The following is a 15,022-nucleotide window of genomic DNA, read 5'->3' on the forward strand; positions in this document are numbered from 1 at the left end:
ATTCTTCTTTATGCTAATTATCAAAGAGGTAGTTGGATGAAGCCTTTGATCCCTTAGATCATGTTATCCCTCCTGCAATCACCCCATCTCCCTCTACTTTCATTCCTCTCCAAGCCCATCTGCTCCTCCCATTTCTTTCCTCCTTTTCTTCTATTTGCTTCATCCCACCTCCCTTGTTTGTCTCCCCTATTCTAACTTCCAAATCTCCTTCCCCATTCTCCCATACTTTCTCCTATTCAACCATTTTCCTTCTCTTCTCCTTATCTTCACCAATTATTTTCTTAACCCCCAATTCTTCCATTCCCTGCACACTCCTTCCTACTTTCCTTCCTTTACCAAATTCTCATTCTCCTCATCCCTAATCCCCTTCCCAGTTTTCATTTCCAAAACTTCCTGTTTTGATTCCAGTTCTATGAATTTGTCAGAATATCATTCCCTTGTACCTAGACATTATTCCCTGGCCCCAACCATCATGGAACAGAGGGAAAGATTCTAGATTTGGAGTCAGAGGTCCAGGGTTCACATCTCACCTATTCCCTCATACCTCTAGGGGAAAAAAAAGTTTTTCTCTACTCTATTTTCTGACCTGTCCAATGGAGGGGTGGGTGAAGCAATCTCTAAGGTCTCTTCCAGCTATCAACGCATATTGTAACCTCAGTTTGGGCATACAAACTGACATCATTAAAAACATTTTAATCCAAGTTAGTCACCTCCTATCTCAGGACAGCCATACTCTGAAAGAAAAGAATTACCAGATGGAGAACCCCACATTAAAAAAAAAAAAGCTGAGTGTCTAGGCTCCCATGCACCTCCCCCTTACCCCAATACACATCTGGAGGACAGAAGATCTATGGGTACCTTTTCTCTTTCACATCCTTAAACCAGCCTGACAAATAGAAAACGTTCTCCTCTCTCTCTCCTTCCTCTCCTCTCCTCTCCTCCTCTCTCTCTCTCTCTCTCTCTCTCTCTCTCTCTCTCTCTCTCTCTCTCTCACACACACACACACACACACACACACATATACAGCCACCATCCTCTTCCCCCTGGTTTCCCAATACCCAGCAGGGTGGTTCCAATGCTATCCTTCTTTCCAGATAGAACAGCCTGCCTACTTCCCGGTATGGAGCATCGGTTCCTTCCCATTCTTTCTTTTTAGCCTTAGGTTGTACTGCTTATTTAGGCTATTAGGAGGCTGCACAAAATATGCCAAGTTCTCAATTTCCCTCCAGTCTATTCTTGATACGGTGTGCTGATATGACTCCCCCTCATCTCACCCCATCCAAGGAGGTCAGACAAAAAGTAGAAAGGAAAGGATGACCCTCCCACCCAGGCACCAGAGGGTCCTAGCTAGTCACTAAACAGTCCACACTGGTGGAACATGAATATGTGTAAATATATATATGTATGTATATATACATATATAATCTAAATAAGTTTCTTTCTCTTTCTCTCTCTAATTGTGACAGAAATTGAATACAAAAATGAAAAGTTGAAACCAGAAATATGAGAACGAAGTTAAAAATAATAAATGAGAGAGAGAAGGGGGAAGATTTGGTTTTTGCATGGGTGTGCATGTAAATATATATCCTAGTTTGGCTTCAGCCTTCTCCCTAATGTACTGTATATAGACATACAGTATGTGCGTGTTTTTTTAAATGCATGTCCTTGCACACAATTACACACGCGTTTCTGCAGAGGCATTCACACAAACATGCACACGCACACGTACACACAGATTTTCTCTTCTACAGGCAATGAAAGCGTTCTCAGGCTAGTGTATATACATTGATATGAGTCAGTAGTTCCAGAGGCACACACAACCCTCCCCCAACACACATAGCAGCCTGCAACCCCTCTGATCCCTCCGGCAACTTAGCACACTCCCATGTGCACAAATCCAAATCCAAAATATTGTTGGTGGACTTGTGTACAGATATTCACATACAATCCTCTGCAAACACGCAGTGAATTAAATACCCCCAAGCACCGACTTTGGAAAGGTCTGTGCATTGGGTAACAAGAATCTCAGCACAGTATGAAAACTTTATAAATTTCTTTCTCAAACTTGAGGCAGACAGGAGAGAGTTCTGGACTTAGACTTGGATCTAATCCTGTCTCAGACACCTGGGCAAGTCACTTGTTTCTCAATTTCTCATCCGTAAAATGGGGATAATTACCTCCCAGGGAGTTGGGCATCAAATGAGAGAATACATGCCAAACTCATTGCAGGCTTAAAGAGCTATATAAATGTTAGCTATTATTGTTCTTGTTATAATTCAACCTAATGCTACTAGCAACTGGGTTCAATGTTTCAACTGAGATAACAAGTCATGTGGATGGATCTGAATGATTTCTGCGTCATCTCGACCAGCTAAGTATGGAAATAGAACAGAACTAACGTGGCAATTTAGAATCTTAAAAATGACAGAGAGAGAGAGAGAGAGAGAGAGAGAGAGAGAGAGAGAGAGAGAGAGAGAATTTAACAAGATCACCTCAGGTCTTCCATTTAATATATGGATGATATTGGCCAACAAATGCTTTCCAAGATAAAGGCAGATAAATGAGGCAGCATAGTATGATGGGAAAAATATTGAAATTGGAGATCCTAAGAATCCCAAGCCAGGCACTAAATTTCCTCTCTCTGGAGATCAGAGACCTTGAAGGAAGGCACTTTGCAAATCTCCCAACACTATAAAAGGTGAATCACATTATTATTGAGGTGAGAGCCTATTGAGTTAGAGGCCAGAATTCTTCAACATTGGCCACTCTGATGCAATCAGAGACCAGTCCTCCCATTCTTTGGCTCTTCAGAATTCTGGGACTTGGGGAGAGATACCGAATTCCAACAAGGTGACCCAGGGAATTTCCCCAGTCTAAGCCCAACTCCCATCTAGAACTTCAAAGCATCAAAAAAATCTGCTAAAATGAAAACATAATTGGAAAAAGAAGGAAAAAGAAAAAAAAATGGGGCCAAAAAAATCCCACTTTATACACTGCAGAAAAAAAAAAAAAAAAAAGTACACATAGAAAAGTTCCTGATACCGTGATGCTATCGTATGAGGTAAGAGAGAGAAAAAAATTTCTGGAAAAGGAAGGAAATAATATTGTCATAACCACAACGGGATCTTTCAGAAATGAAAGCAGACGATCTCCAATAACTGCCAAAGTGGCTGAGAAGCTTAACCAAGAAAAGAAACGAAACGAAAGAACCAGAATTTTAAAAAGACAAATGAGATGGTTAATATGGAAATAGGTTTTATATGACTTTTGGTGTAGAATCATTATCATATTGTTGGAAGTCTGAAAGGGGAGGAATAAGCGGAAAAGAGAGAATTTGGAACTTAAAATTTTTAAATGAATATGATCATTTAAATTTCATTGGAAAATATTTAACAATATTAAAATATATTTTTAAAATACAACTAAGAACCAATGGTTTAGAACAAAAGGTGGAAAATTATAATAAGATACCAGATTCTGGAAAAGAAAAAGTATGACAGAGATGGAATATAAAAATAAAGAGATGCGACCAGAAATATAAAAACGAAGTTAAACACACACACACACACACACACACACACACACACACACACACCCTCTGGGAGGAGGGACATCTGAGTTTTCTACAAATTAGAATAACTGACCTTAAAGACAATACTTCAGGAGATTTCATAAGAATTTTTGGTCCCTCAGAAAAACAACTGAACTGAAATTCCCTGAACTTTAGAAGACATATAGGCAAGGTTATTGGGCTGCCCAGCACCCCGGTGGGACCAAGGTGAGGGGAAAAAAGAATCTCTAGCAGAACTGAGGGGAAGGTCAGAGGGACACTGATTTCTGCAGCTGGGTCCTTTCCATGACGTTCCTCTCCCAGGGCTAAGCTTCCCATTCCCTTCAGTGCTTTTAGGCTCTCTCTTCTCTGGCTTTGGAAGCTGTATTTACACTGCCCCTGAAGAGGGAAAGTTGGACTTTGTTCTTCTCCTTGCAATGCCCTGTGATCTCCACCTCCTGCCTGATTCTAGACAGAGTTGCCAGGGAAGAGGGGAAAGGACTAAATGCACTTCCTTTAGCCTCAGGAGGCAGGCAGCTCATGGGGAGAAGGCAGACCCTCCCCACACACACTCCCTCCCCCAAATGTCCCTTTCACCTTAGCCCTACCTTCTGAGAGAAGCTTCTTTTGGCTACTCCCCCGCTTTGTCCCAGCCCAGTCCATTCCTGGCTCCCTCGGACCCTTCCACCAAAGGCAGAGCCAAGAGGAGCTTCCTTGGCAGGTGAGAAATAGGAGGGAAGCCCAAAGTGAAGGGAGACAGAAGCCCAGAGAAACGGGGGGAAACGGAGAGCCGTATTCCCAGTTTCATGGTTTAGTCATACGAGCAGCATGTTAAGTTGGGTTGTTCGTGTCTGTGTCTGTGTCTGTGCGTGTGCGCATGCTGGGAGCTCTTCGAGCAGGGTGTTTGCCAAATGTATTTATGTACTGTGTAGGTAGGAATACAGCTAATGAGTCTAATGTAGTGAATTTGATCCCAGAAAAATCCACTTGACTCCCTACAGAGACAAATTCTGCCACAGCTTAACACCTAACACAAGCAGCCAGCTCCCAGACACATGGCCCCGGTCACAAGGGAGACCCAAGAAAAGAGTGAAGGTGGCTGCTTCGGCGCAGATCAAACTTCTGGGGGAGGGAGGGGAGGGTCTCCCCCTCGCCAGGAGCCCGAGGCCGCCCTCCCTCTGTATCACCTGGGATGCCCGCCGAGCTCTCCTGCTCCCTGCCTCTGCCTCCATCTCTGACAAGAGAGGGCAACAACAAACTCTAATCTGCCTGAGCCTGAGCCTGGGGAAGAGCCCAGCGAGGACCTGCCGCTTCCCCTCTTGGGTGGATCGTTAGTGGCTAGCGCCCAGTAGGTCTTGGTGGATGGCGTGACCTCAGAGCCCTTAGGATGAGGCTCGGGGTGGTCAGCAACAATGGGAGAGGGGCTTATGGGGGAGGGGAGAGCTATGTACAAAGTCAGGGTCACCTTTGAACTTGGTTTCAGGAGGCCTGGGGTCCAGTGACTCTGGACAAGTGACGCTTCTCAGAATCCGAGCCTCAATATTTTCATCTGTACAACATCAGCAGTGATTCCAGAACTCCCCACCTCGGGATTCTTGGGGGGCGCTGGCCCCGTAACCTCAGAGCGTTATGTGGATGCGATTTATCCTTTTGCATGGTATGACTTTGTACGGTTGTGGGATTCTGGGCGATGGAGTGTCGCCGCTTGGGGACTGTGTGATTGTGTAACTGTGAGTCAGTGTGTGTGACTGAGCACGTATGACCATCTGACTGTGTGTCCTTTCCGCATTATGTGGCCTGGAGAGAGGAAGCAGTTTTCTGGAAAATGGAGAGCTGTGGCTGCTCCCACCCCCAAATGCCCTTCAGCTCAGGGCTCTAGACAAATCAGCCCCAAGCAGAGGATTCTAGAGGGGACGAATGCCTCTTGCCAGGGTTTCCGTTCCATAATTCCAAAGGCTGGTGCGAGCACAATCTTTGTGCTTGTGCTTGTGGTCAGGGAGCATGTGTGCATGCATGTGTGTATTTTTCTTAATCTTATGAATTTTTACATACACACAGGCTGGTATGGATTTCTCAATGTACTTGTGAAGATGGTTGTGTTAACAGACCCTAGGGAATCTGGGAGCCGAATGGTTCAATATGGTGAAAAGTTATTTGTCTCTCCACCTTTGGTAAAGGAAGGGGAGATTAAAACACTTCTCCTTGAAGAGGAGAGAAAGCTTTGTTTTAGTTTATTTTGTGTCTCATGGCTCAGCTAATTGGCACATGGCTCTCCTTCTTTGTAATTGTGACACTCTGGCCAATATGTATGTTTATCTTTTATAAACTCGTGGCGCCTGTGAGTGTCTGTTCGGTCCCCATAGGTGAGTCTGGGAGAATTTGCGTGTTTATCCATGAATAAATGTGTTTTGTTTTATTTTTCGTGTGTCTGTAAATCCAGGGGGATGTGGATGTGTGAGGGTCTCTATATGTCTATGTGCTCATGAGTTTCTCCTGGTCTTTGTATGTGTGTGAGACCAAATACATTTATTTGTATGTAGGGGTATGTGAGTCTGGGAATGTGTATGTTTATGTACATGTAAATGAAAAATCTGGACTGTAAAAGGCCCTGCATACAGTAGGTGCTTAATAAATGTGTGCTGATGGAGTCGTTGTTTGGGTGGGTGTCTATGTGTGGGCTGTGGTTTTCCAGCCAAGAGATGGTCTTTATGGAGATGACTGACAAGGGGAAATCGGGGAAGAAGGAAGGGGCTGGGCTGAGGCCCAATCCTTGGGCAGGCCCAGCGCCTGCAGCCGGGCCAGGCTCTCTGCCCACGGTAAGGGAAAGTGATGCAGCGTCTGTTAAGACAAGAAGGCAGAACGGGGGCAATGGAAATTCAAGGGTCCCCGGGCCTCCCCTCCTGCACTTGCGGTACAGGAGGAAGGGAAAACAGAAAGGAAGCCCCCCACACTCTCGGGCCCTGGACACAAGCAAGAGGCAAAGGGAGGCTCGGGCTCCTCGAGGCCCTGGGAAGAGCGCTTCGTGCTCCTTCCCGCACCCCGGGCTTGGGGAGCGGAGTCCCAGGACTTTGGGGGAAGGCGGGCCCGGGAAGGTGAATCTCCCCAGCCCCTTGCTCCGCGGGCTCACAAACCACCCCATCCCCACCGGGGGCTGGGGATCCCAAACCACTCCGGCTTCGGGGTCTCTCAGGCCCGCGGAGCCCCGAGCCAGCCCAGAGCACGGGCCTGGGCCGCAGCGGCTCGGAGATAACCTAATCCCTCTGCTCCTGCCCGGAACAAAGGCGCCCTTTGATGCACCCCTGGCTCCCGCGGGCCGCGGGGCTGGTGGGGGAGGTGGTGATTGGAGGGAGGGGAAGGGCCGCAGGGGATTTGCATGGGGAGCTGGCTAATGAGCTCCAGCCGCCCTGCGCCCCTCTCCTAGGGCTTCTCCTCCTTGGGGAAATAGCATTCATTCCCGGGACAAACACACACACACACACACACACACACACACACACACACACACACACACTCGCCAGTCCGCAGTCCCCTTCTCGATCGCACGCTCCACCAGGCAGAGGCCGTGGAGTTCGGAGTGCTCAGACTCAGAGCCCGCGTCCAGCCCCGCCAGCGTCCCCGGCGCCTGCTATTTTAGAGCTCCCGTTTCCCCAGGATTTGGGATGCCCGGGATTTGTTGCTATTCCTCTGGCCGAGCCCTGGGGAGGATCTGCGGGCGACTCCCAGTCTCTATTCCCCGGGTCGAGGAGTAGGGGGGACGGGGTCCTTGCGCTCTGGGCTTTCCCCCTATTTTTCTTTTGATAACACTGTCCCCCAGAGCCAGAGACTTCCCGGAGAGAGCCGGGACCCGGGCTGCAATAGCGAAACAGACAGGAAATAGACAAGCTTTGCTCATTCGTTCGTTTGTCTGTTTCCCCCCTGAATCGAAATGCCGGAGCCGATCGGGCGCCGAGATCCGGGGAGCCGTTTCCTGGAGTAAATGACCCGGCAGACTTCCTTCTGAACGGGCCCCAGCCCCACCCGTGCCTGCAGCCCCCACGGCCCGAAATCCCACCGATTTCCTTTCCCAGTCCCTCGGAATTCGGGGGAGGGGATGGGAAATCTCGGGCGTGGTCCGGGTTCGGAGATAGCTCGCCGATCCGAACTGCCCCGGGCAATCCGAACGTTTCTGGGCTCCGAAACGCAGGAGACTTTCGGAGCCCCTTCTGGGTTCGAGGGAGAATCGGGATCCGGAGGGTTCTTTCTCGGAGAGAGACGCGTAGCTCCATCTCTGGCTCTCCAAAACGTCCCCTCGGCCCAAACTCCTTTTGTCGGGGAAAGGGAAAGCTCCCGAGCTTGATTAAACGAGGAATTATTTCTTCCGTCCCGGGTCTCTCAGGCCTTTCCTCGCGACTGGGGCAGAGGAACTCCTGGGCCTTTTCAAAGCCTCGAGTTTTGTGGCCGAGGCTCCTCTGCATCTCGGCGGTGGCGGCGCTCAAGGAACGGCTGGGCGGAAATAGAACGAAGGGGGGAAATTCCCGGGGGAGCTCTCGGCTCGGGAGGGAAGGATTCAGGGGCCTGAGTCCCTCTAAGCTCGGAGGAGGGATAGGCTTGGCCCAGCTTCTGAGGCCTTGGTCACGCGCTGCGGGCACAGGGGAAGGAAAGTTGCCCACAAGTTTGGGAGCCCGATTCGATGCGGAGGGGAGGCGACCTCCGCAGCCCATCTCTCTCTCCGCGAGGCTCCCGTCTCCGAAGCAAGGGGACCGAGCTCTGGTCCTCTTCCTGGGCTCTTTGAACGACCCCTCTGCTGTCCTAGTCGATCCACCTCTCGTCCTCCCCTGCTCCCGGTTCCCAAGGGCCGATGAAGGCCCGATTTAGGGATAAACAGAACAGACGAGCCGGCCTGCTTCTCTCCGACTGCCAGGCAGCCTATCTGCACCTGTCTGTCTGTCTGGTTCCGCTCAGCTCGTTTGCAGGGGCCAGTATCGTCACGAGGTAACAGAACCCACCCAGAGAGTGAGTGAAATGGAGCAAAATCCGATACCATCGAGAAGAAACAGATTGAATTGACATATGACCTTTTGCCCAAAGAAGCAAAAATTCGAGCAAATTATCCGGATAATTCAGCCACATAATCGTGTTCAGGTGGAGAAAAACAGCAACAATTACACAAGCTCTACTCTCTGCTCTGGTCAGGAGCCTTTGGGTTGCTGTCCTGCCTTCTACCCAAGGGGGAGAAATTAAGGCAAACAAGCCGGTGATCCAAAGCACAACAAAATAAAAATGAGGAGGGAGGAAACTAAGCTGCCTTCACCTGAAATATCTGAACAATCCGCGCACACAACACACACACACACACACACACACCACGGTCCGTGGATTATTTTGCTTGTATTATTGAATTTCCCCCACTCCCCCACTTAACTTTGCTAGTGCAGTCTTTGCCGCAGGACCGAGCAGAGGGCAGCCTAAGTTAAATGGTGTCTCTCAGCGGCTTTCTCCAATCTTCCAAGTTCGGTTTTTTTGTTTGCTCGTTTGTTTGTTTGTTTTATTGTTTGTTTTTACTACAGCCGGGTTCTAAATGCTTAGACTTCTCCCTGCTAGTTCGGGGCAGCGGGAGGAATCCGAGCTCGCCCGGTCTGCTCTAACAGCGAAGTAGTAGGCTGCCGAGACACATAATTGCAACGTCCCTCTGCAAAGGCTAACGACAGAACGGACCCGCGACCTTCTTTAATTTGGGGTGGCCGAATGATTGCAGCGAAGCTCTGTTTGAGGCTCGGCGGTCCCGGGAGAGAACGGATCGATCGGAAATGGACCCGATTCTTCCGCTGTTCTTTGCCACGCCAGCGTAGTCCCCGGGCCGCCTTCCCCTACACTGGCCGATCCCCGGGAAGCCTGCAGATGCCGAGGTCCTACCCAGCTCTGGGCAGAGGCAGGGAAACGGGAGGGGGGGCACGATCCACTCGGCCCGGGGCGCCGTGCGGGCGCCCAACGGACAAGCCGGAAGAGTCCGAAGCCTCTGAGACCCGGGAATCAGCACGCCAAGGCCAGCCGAGGCCGCCCTCCTTAGCTCAGCCAGCCCCGGTGACTGCTGGACTTGGCTCCGCAAGGGCTCCGACCCCAGCGCCGGCCGGCTCGGTTCCTTACGGGTTTGCTGTGCCTTCTGCAAACCAACAAAACTAAGCCGCCTTGGGGCCAGCTGGAGGAACGGAGGAGAGGAGTGGACCCAGAGGTTCCCAAAGATCCTCCTTCAGAGCGAGGGGCAGGCATGGGCAACGGAACGTTTCCAGGACAGGGCTTGGAACGAGAAGGGGACGAGGAGGAACCGTTCTCGAGAAAATGCAGATTGTTCTCTGGAGAAGCCGGGAAGCTCGCCGCCAACCAGCTCGTTCCCTAGCTGAGAGCACGGCGCTCCCCAAAGGGTGGAGAAACCCTGTCAGATCTAATGGACTGAGCGCCGAGCCTGGATGCCCTCTGAGGTCCTAACTCGACGGGTCCCTTTAGTTTCTCCGGCTGGGTGCCTGCTTTTCCCCTCCCCCTTCATCCCTCTTCCAGAACTTCTGGCAAAGAGGTAAAAGGTTCCCAGCACCCTCGCCTCCTCCCCTTCCCCCCCAGCCTCCTCCTCCGCAGGCTTCCTGTTCCCCACCTCCCGGGGGCTTCGGCGAGCGCGCTTCAGTTCCGAAAAGGGAAAGGTGTCAGCTCCCTGCCTGTACGCCGGCGAGTCGGGCTCGGGCTGCGGGCGGCGGCGAGGATGGGGGGACCGAGGCGGGTCGGGGCCGGGCCCCGGCCGCCCCGGCGGGAAGCAGGGACAGGGGCAGACCACTCACCCTGGAAGCGGTGTCCGAAGAAACGGTTGCGCAGGACCCAAGGGTAGAAGTTGAGGGGGTCCCGGTGCTGGGCTCCGAAGAAGGAGTGCGGGTGCTGGAGGTGGGAGGCTCCGAGCTGGGGGGCCGGGTGCACGGTCAGGGACGGGTGGTTCATGGCTTCGGGGAAGACGAGCTCGGGCCCGCCGTAGAGGGAGCGGCCGGCGGCCGCGGCGGCGGCGGCGGCGGCGGCCGCGGCCGCTGCCGGGAAGCCGCTCACGAACGCCTCGGCGGCCGCTGGCGTGGGGTAGTTGAGCGCCGTGGGCCGCAGGGGCTCCTCACCGGCCGCCGCCGCCGGGGCCGCCAAGTGGTGGGAGCCGCCTCCGGGCCCCGGGCCGGGGCCGCCGGGGCCGCCCGGGCCGCCGCTGTCTTTGGCCACCAGGGACTCGATGGTGAAGCCGCGCTTGGTCGCGGGCTGGAACATGATCGGGGCCCGAACGAGAGAGGGGGCTTCTTTGGCTCCGTGGGGGGTGGAGCGGACCGCGTCCCTGCTGCCGCCGCCGCCGCCGCCGCCGTGCGGGGTGTGCGAAAACACACGCACATGCACACACGCACATGCACACACTCACACGCTGCTCGCTCACTCACTCACACACTCGCTCTCACACACACATCCCCCCCCCCCCCCCCCCCCCCCCCCCCCCCCGACGAGGAAAGGGCCCCGGCGGGATGCGGGAGCGGAGTTGGTGCCTGGTTCTGCGCAGCCCCGCGCAGCCCCAGGCCCGAGGGTCCGGGCTGCGGCTGGCACTCGGGAGCGACGACTCGGCTTCCTCCTTGGAGCGGCGGGATCCGGAGTGTGGCTGCTCCGCGGGACCAAAGGGATGCTGCGGGAGCCCCCTCCGCCGCCGCTGCCGTCTCCAAAGCCCCTGAGCCCCACCGGCGGCGGCTCCCGAAGGAGAACCCCCGCCCCTGCCTCCACCTCCGCCCGCCCCCGGCCCGGCCCAGGCTGCGGGCGTGCGGGGAGCCGGAGGACCGACGGAGCCGGTACCTGGACAGCGCCTGCCGATTGGCTGCCGCTCACCTGCCCCCAGGTGGGGGGGAGGGCTAGGGGCTGGGGGAGGGGAGGGGAGGGGAAGGAAGAGGGGAGGGACTGGGGAAGGAGGAGGGAGGGGAAGGGAGGGAACCTGCGATCCGAGGCAAAAAGAGGACTGGAGTGTTGCAGGGCGATTCGGGATCGTTCCCCCTCGGTCGTTTCCCCCCACCCACCCCCAATCCCTTCCATTCTGTTCCTCTCCTTATTCAGCGTCTATTCCTCCACGTCTGAGCTACCACCTCGTCTTCCTCCTCCTCTCCCCCCCTTCTCGGGGGTCGCTCTCGCACCCCACACCGCTGGGTCCCTCGCTACCGGGAAAGCTCGACTAGAGCGGAGAAGTGTCAGACCCCAGACCTTGTCGAGTTTGGCGATTTCCGGAACCCCCTTCCACCCCCCAATCCAGACCCGACTAAGCCAAGGACTCTTGGGGGGAACCAAACTTCCCAATTCAAAGCGAAGGTCACCGCAGTATCTACTCTCAACCTGTTCCTCCCGCCTTCCAATCCGTGCCCCCCACCCCGCTGAGCTCGATTGCCCATCCTGGATTCTGGCGAAGGTTCTGGGGAGCATGGATTAGGGAGAGAGGGGTTGTGGCGTTGAGCGTTTCAGGAAGACGCGGACCAACGTCGGCGCAAATGGAGATGGAAGAAGTGGGAGGACATCTTCCCTTTCCCGTTCTCCCGACGCCTCCAAGTTCTTTCCTCGGATACGAGGGCAGACACTCTGCCCCCGTGACCCAAGTTGGATCTGGCCCAAGGTCGGGAGTTAAATTTGGGGTGAAGAGGCTAAGCGAGACCGGGGTCTTGCTCCCGGAGAAACGGGGCCTCGGACTGAAAGTCGAGTAGTGTTTTGGTCGCATCTTTGGGGTCCCCAGTGGTGAAGGAAAGCTCCGTGAGCCCAAAGGAGGGAATTCATCCTTCTATTCACGGGAAATTTGAAGAGGTGAAGAGGGTAGGAAAATCCCAGCCTCAGTGTCCCCTCTGGGCCAGGCGAGATTATTTGCACACCTTGGGCACACAGACTTTGCCCGAGTTGGGGGCGGAATCCGGCCGGTGGATCGGTTGGCTGGCTGTTGAGGGGCTCCCTCTCCTGCCAGCTTCCCAGCTCAGCACCCAGGCGCGCACCGCACACTCACACTCACACTCACACACCATCACTACCACTAGTTCTGACTTGGAGTGCACAGCCTCGCCTAGAATTTCCGAGCGCACTGGCACTGAGCGCTTCAGGAGACTGCAGGTGCGTCCCGCTGAAAGCGTCCCTTGGAGGAGCCCGCCAGCTCCCGGGCTCTGTCCAGGCTGGCCCTCGGGTGACAAAGGTCGCCAAGAAAATGTATGGCCATTTCTCAGGCCCTGCTTGTCCGTCCTTCACCCTCCCCCCAAAAACCCACAAACACGTTTTAGAACGTGAATATCCCCCCCCCCCACGCACCACAAAAACGCACATAAATATAGTCACACACACGCAAACACCTCCGGTCCAAACCAAACGGTATCTCACACAAGCACGAGATGGTCACCCAAGCACACAAAGCCAGCCACGCAGGACTCCCATCTCCACACCCACGAAGTCACGCACTGACATCCCTCAGAGCCACAGCCATCCCCATTTATGCCTCACATAGATAGCTCTGGGCCCTCCGTCACCCACAGGCACAGGCTCCCCCCCAGGCCCTCTGGGTCCTGGGGTCAGCTAGCAGCTGGCCTGGCTGCTCCCTGCGATTTTCGCTTCATTCTCGGGCCTTTCATTCAATCGATTCGTTTCTGGCTTTTTCTTTTGTTTTCCTTAATCAAATAATAATAATAATTTGGGAAACTTTTTGCCGGGAGCCTTCACTGAGCCTACTGGAAAGCCCGTCGAGAGGCCTGCTTCAGGGCTAAGGGACCCGACTAAGGGTAGTGGAGGGGGGAGGGGAGCAGACGTGGAGTCACAAAGTAGTGGAGGAGGGGAAGGGAGAAGAACCGTGGGGGTCGCGAGAGTGGGGGTGTCCGGGCACCAGCAGCGCGTCGCCTCCGGCCTTGGGCCCTTGTCCTCTCTCCCGGGACCTTCCCCCTGCCACCCTCCAGAGTCCAGGCCAGCTCTTGCGTGTGTCCCCGACCCGGCTCCGGGGAGCTGTGTTCGCCCCCGGGAGCCCGCGGTGCCCTCGGCTCAGCCACAATGAGGGTTTAAAGTCTATTTTCCACTCGACTGCGCTGAAATGCCCCCGCGCGGCAGCTCCGCTCCAGCCCCTTCTGCGGGCAGGGGCCGGGGAGGGAGAGAGGGAAGGAAGGAAAAGGCCCGGGCCCCGCGGGAGAAAAGAAGGGGCTGCCCAGCCCGGGAGCAGCCCGCCCGCGGAGCGCGTCGGCTCCACTTCCACGGCGCAGCTCCTCCGCGCGTGTCAGGGCTCTGGGCCCGGGAGCCGGGCGGGCGGCCGCGGGGGAGTGTTTCACCGGGCGGGAAACTGCACTTCCACACCCTCGGTTTCCCTTGTAACCCTGTATAGTAATGTCTTATCAACCCTATACATTAAAATGTCTTCAAGACATTTTAAAACTTTCTTCTAAGAAGGGATGCACAGCACTCACCAAGGCATGGGTGACAGACACACAAAAAGGCCTCCAACCTAGCTGGACTGAGAGATAGGGAGGGAGGGGGAGAGATCACTTATTTCCTGCTCCTCCTTTTCTCTCCCTCTTATATCCTTCTTTCTCTCTCTCTCCCTCATCTTTCTCTCCTCTCCCACTTGCCTTCTTCCTCTTTATCTTTTCTCTTTATCTGTATTTGTATCTGTATTCTCTCTCTCTCTCTCTCTCTCTCTCTCTCTCTCTCTCTCTCTCTCTCTCTCTCTCTCTTTTTCTGTCTCTCTGTCTCTCTTTTTCTGTCTGTCTGTCTGTCTGTCTCTCTCTCTGTCTCTGTCTCTCTCTCTCTCTCCCTCTCCTTCCCTTTCCCTACGGCAACAGTTCAGGGCCCAATCCTTTCCTCTACCAAATTCTCATCACTTCCCACTCCCCCTACCCTTTTACTCCAACTTTTTTGCGGGAGGCTGGACCAGGGTTTGGAAAAACAGTCCATCCGGGAAAGGAGGGGGGGAGGGGAGGGTTTCCCCAGGGGGATTGGTTTCTGCTGGAGCTGCTCTGGATCTACAGAGTTTGTCTTGGGAAGTCTGAATAAGAAGTATGATCTGACTCCAAACAATGGGTGCTGCCACATCTCTTGTTTCTGAGAAGACATGGGGATGGAATCTAAAAAGCTGGTTTTTTTTCAGGGACTTAAAGAAAAACCCACAGAGGGCAGAAATGGGAAGGAGATACGTTCTCAAAAAGAGATGGAGCTTCCAGCCCTTGGGGAGCGCGGCCCAGGCTGAGGAGCGGGTTCTCCTCGCCCCTCCCCGATTGCCCACATCTAATCCTGAAAAGGAACCTGTGTTCAGAGCATCAGGACTGACCCTTCCCTCTCCCCCAGACTGGCCATTGACACTATGCGCACATGGAGTCCTCCTCATTCCCACTGGCTTTCATTTATTCCTTACTCCAAAGGCTGGTCTACACAGTCATTCAACTACCATTTAGTACGAGTTTATTAGATAAAGTGCATTATTAAATAAAGAGCATCATGTCAGGA

At 53.8% G+C, this 15,022-nt stretch overlaps 1 protein-coding gene across 1 annotated transcript in view; it reads right to left on the reverse strand.

Moving 5' to 3' along the window:
* Positions 1–10,927, reverse strand: part of EMX1 (empty spiracles homeobox 1) — a 38,100-nt gene extending 27,173 nt beyond the window's left edge. The window contains exon 1 of the mRNA XM_031949714.1: positions 10,354–10,927. Coding sequence (XP_031805574.1) covers positions 10,354–10,813 — 460 coding nt within the window. The 5' untranslated portion in view covers positions 10,814–10,927. The remainder of the gene's footprint in view (positions 1–10,353) is intronic.
* Between the last annotated feature and the right edge of the window lie 4,095 nt (positions 10,928–15,022).

This window comes from Sarcophilus harrisii, chromosome 2, assembly GCF_902635505.1.
Source record: "Sarcophilus harrisii chromosome 2, mSarHar1.11, whole genome shotgun sequence".
NCBI lineage: Eukaryota > Metazoa > Chordata > Mammalia > Dasyuromorphia > Dasyuridae > Sarcophilus > Sarcophilus harrisii.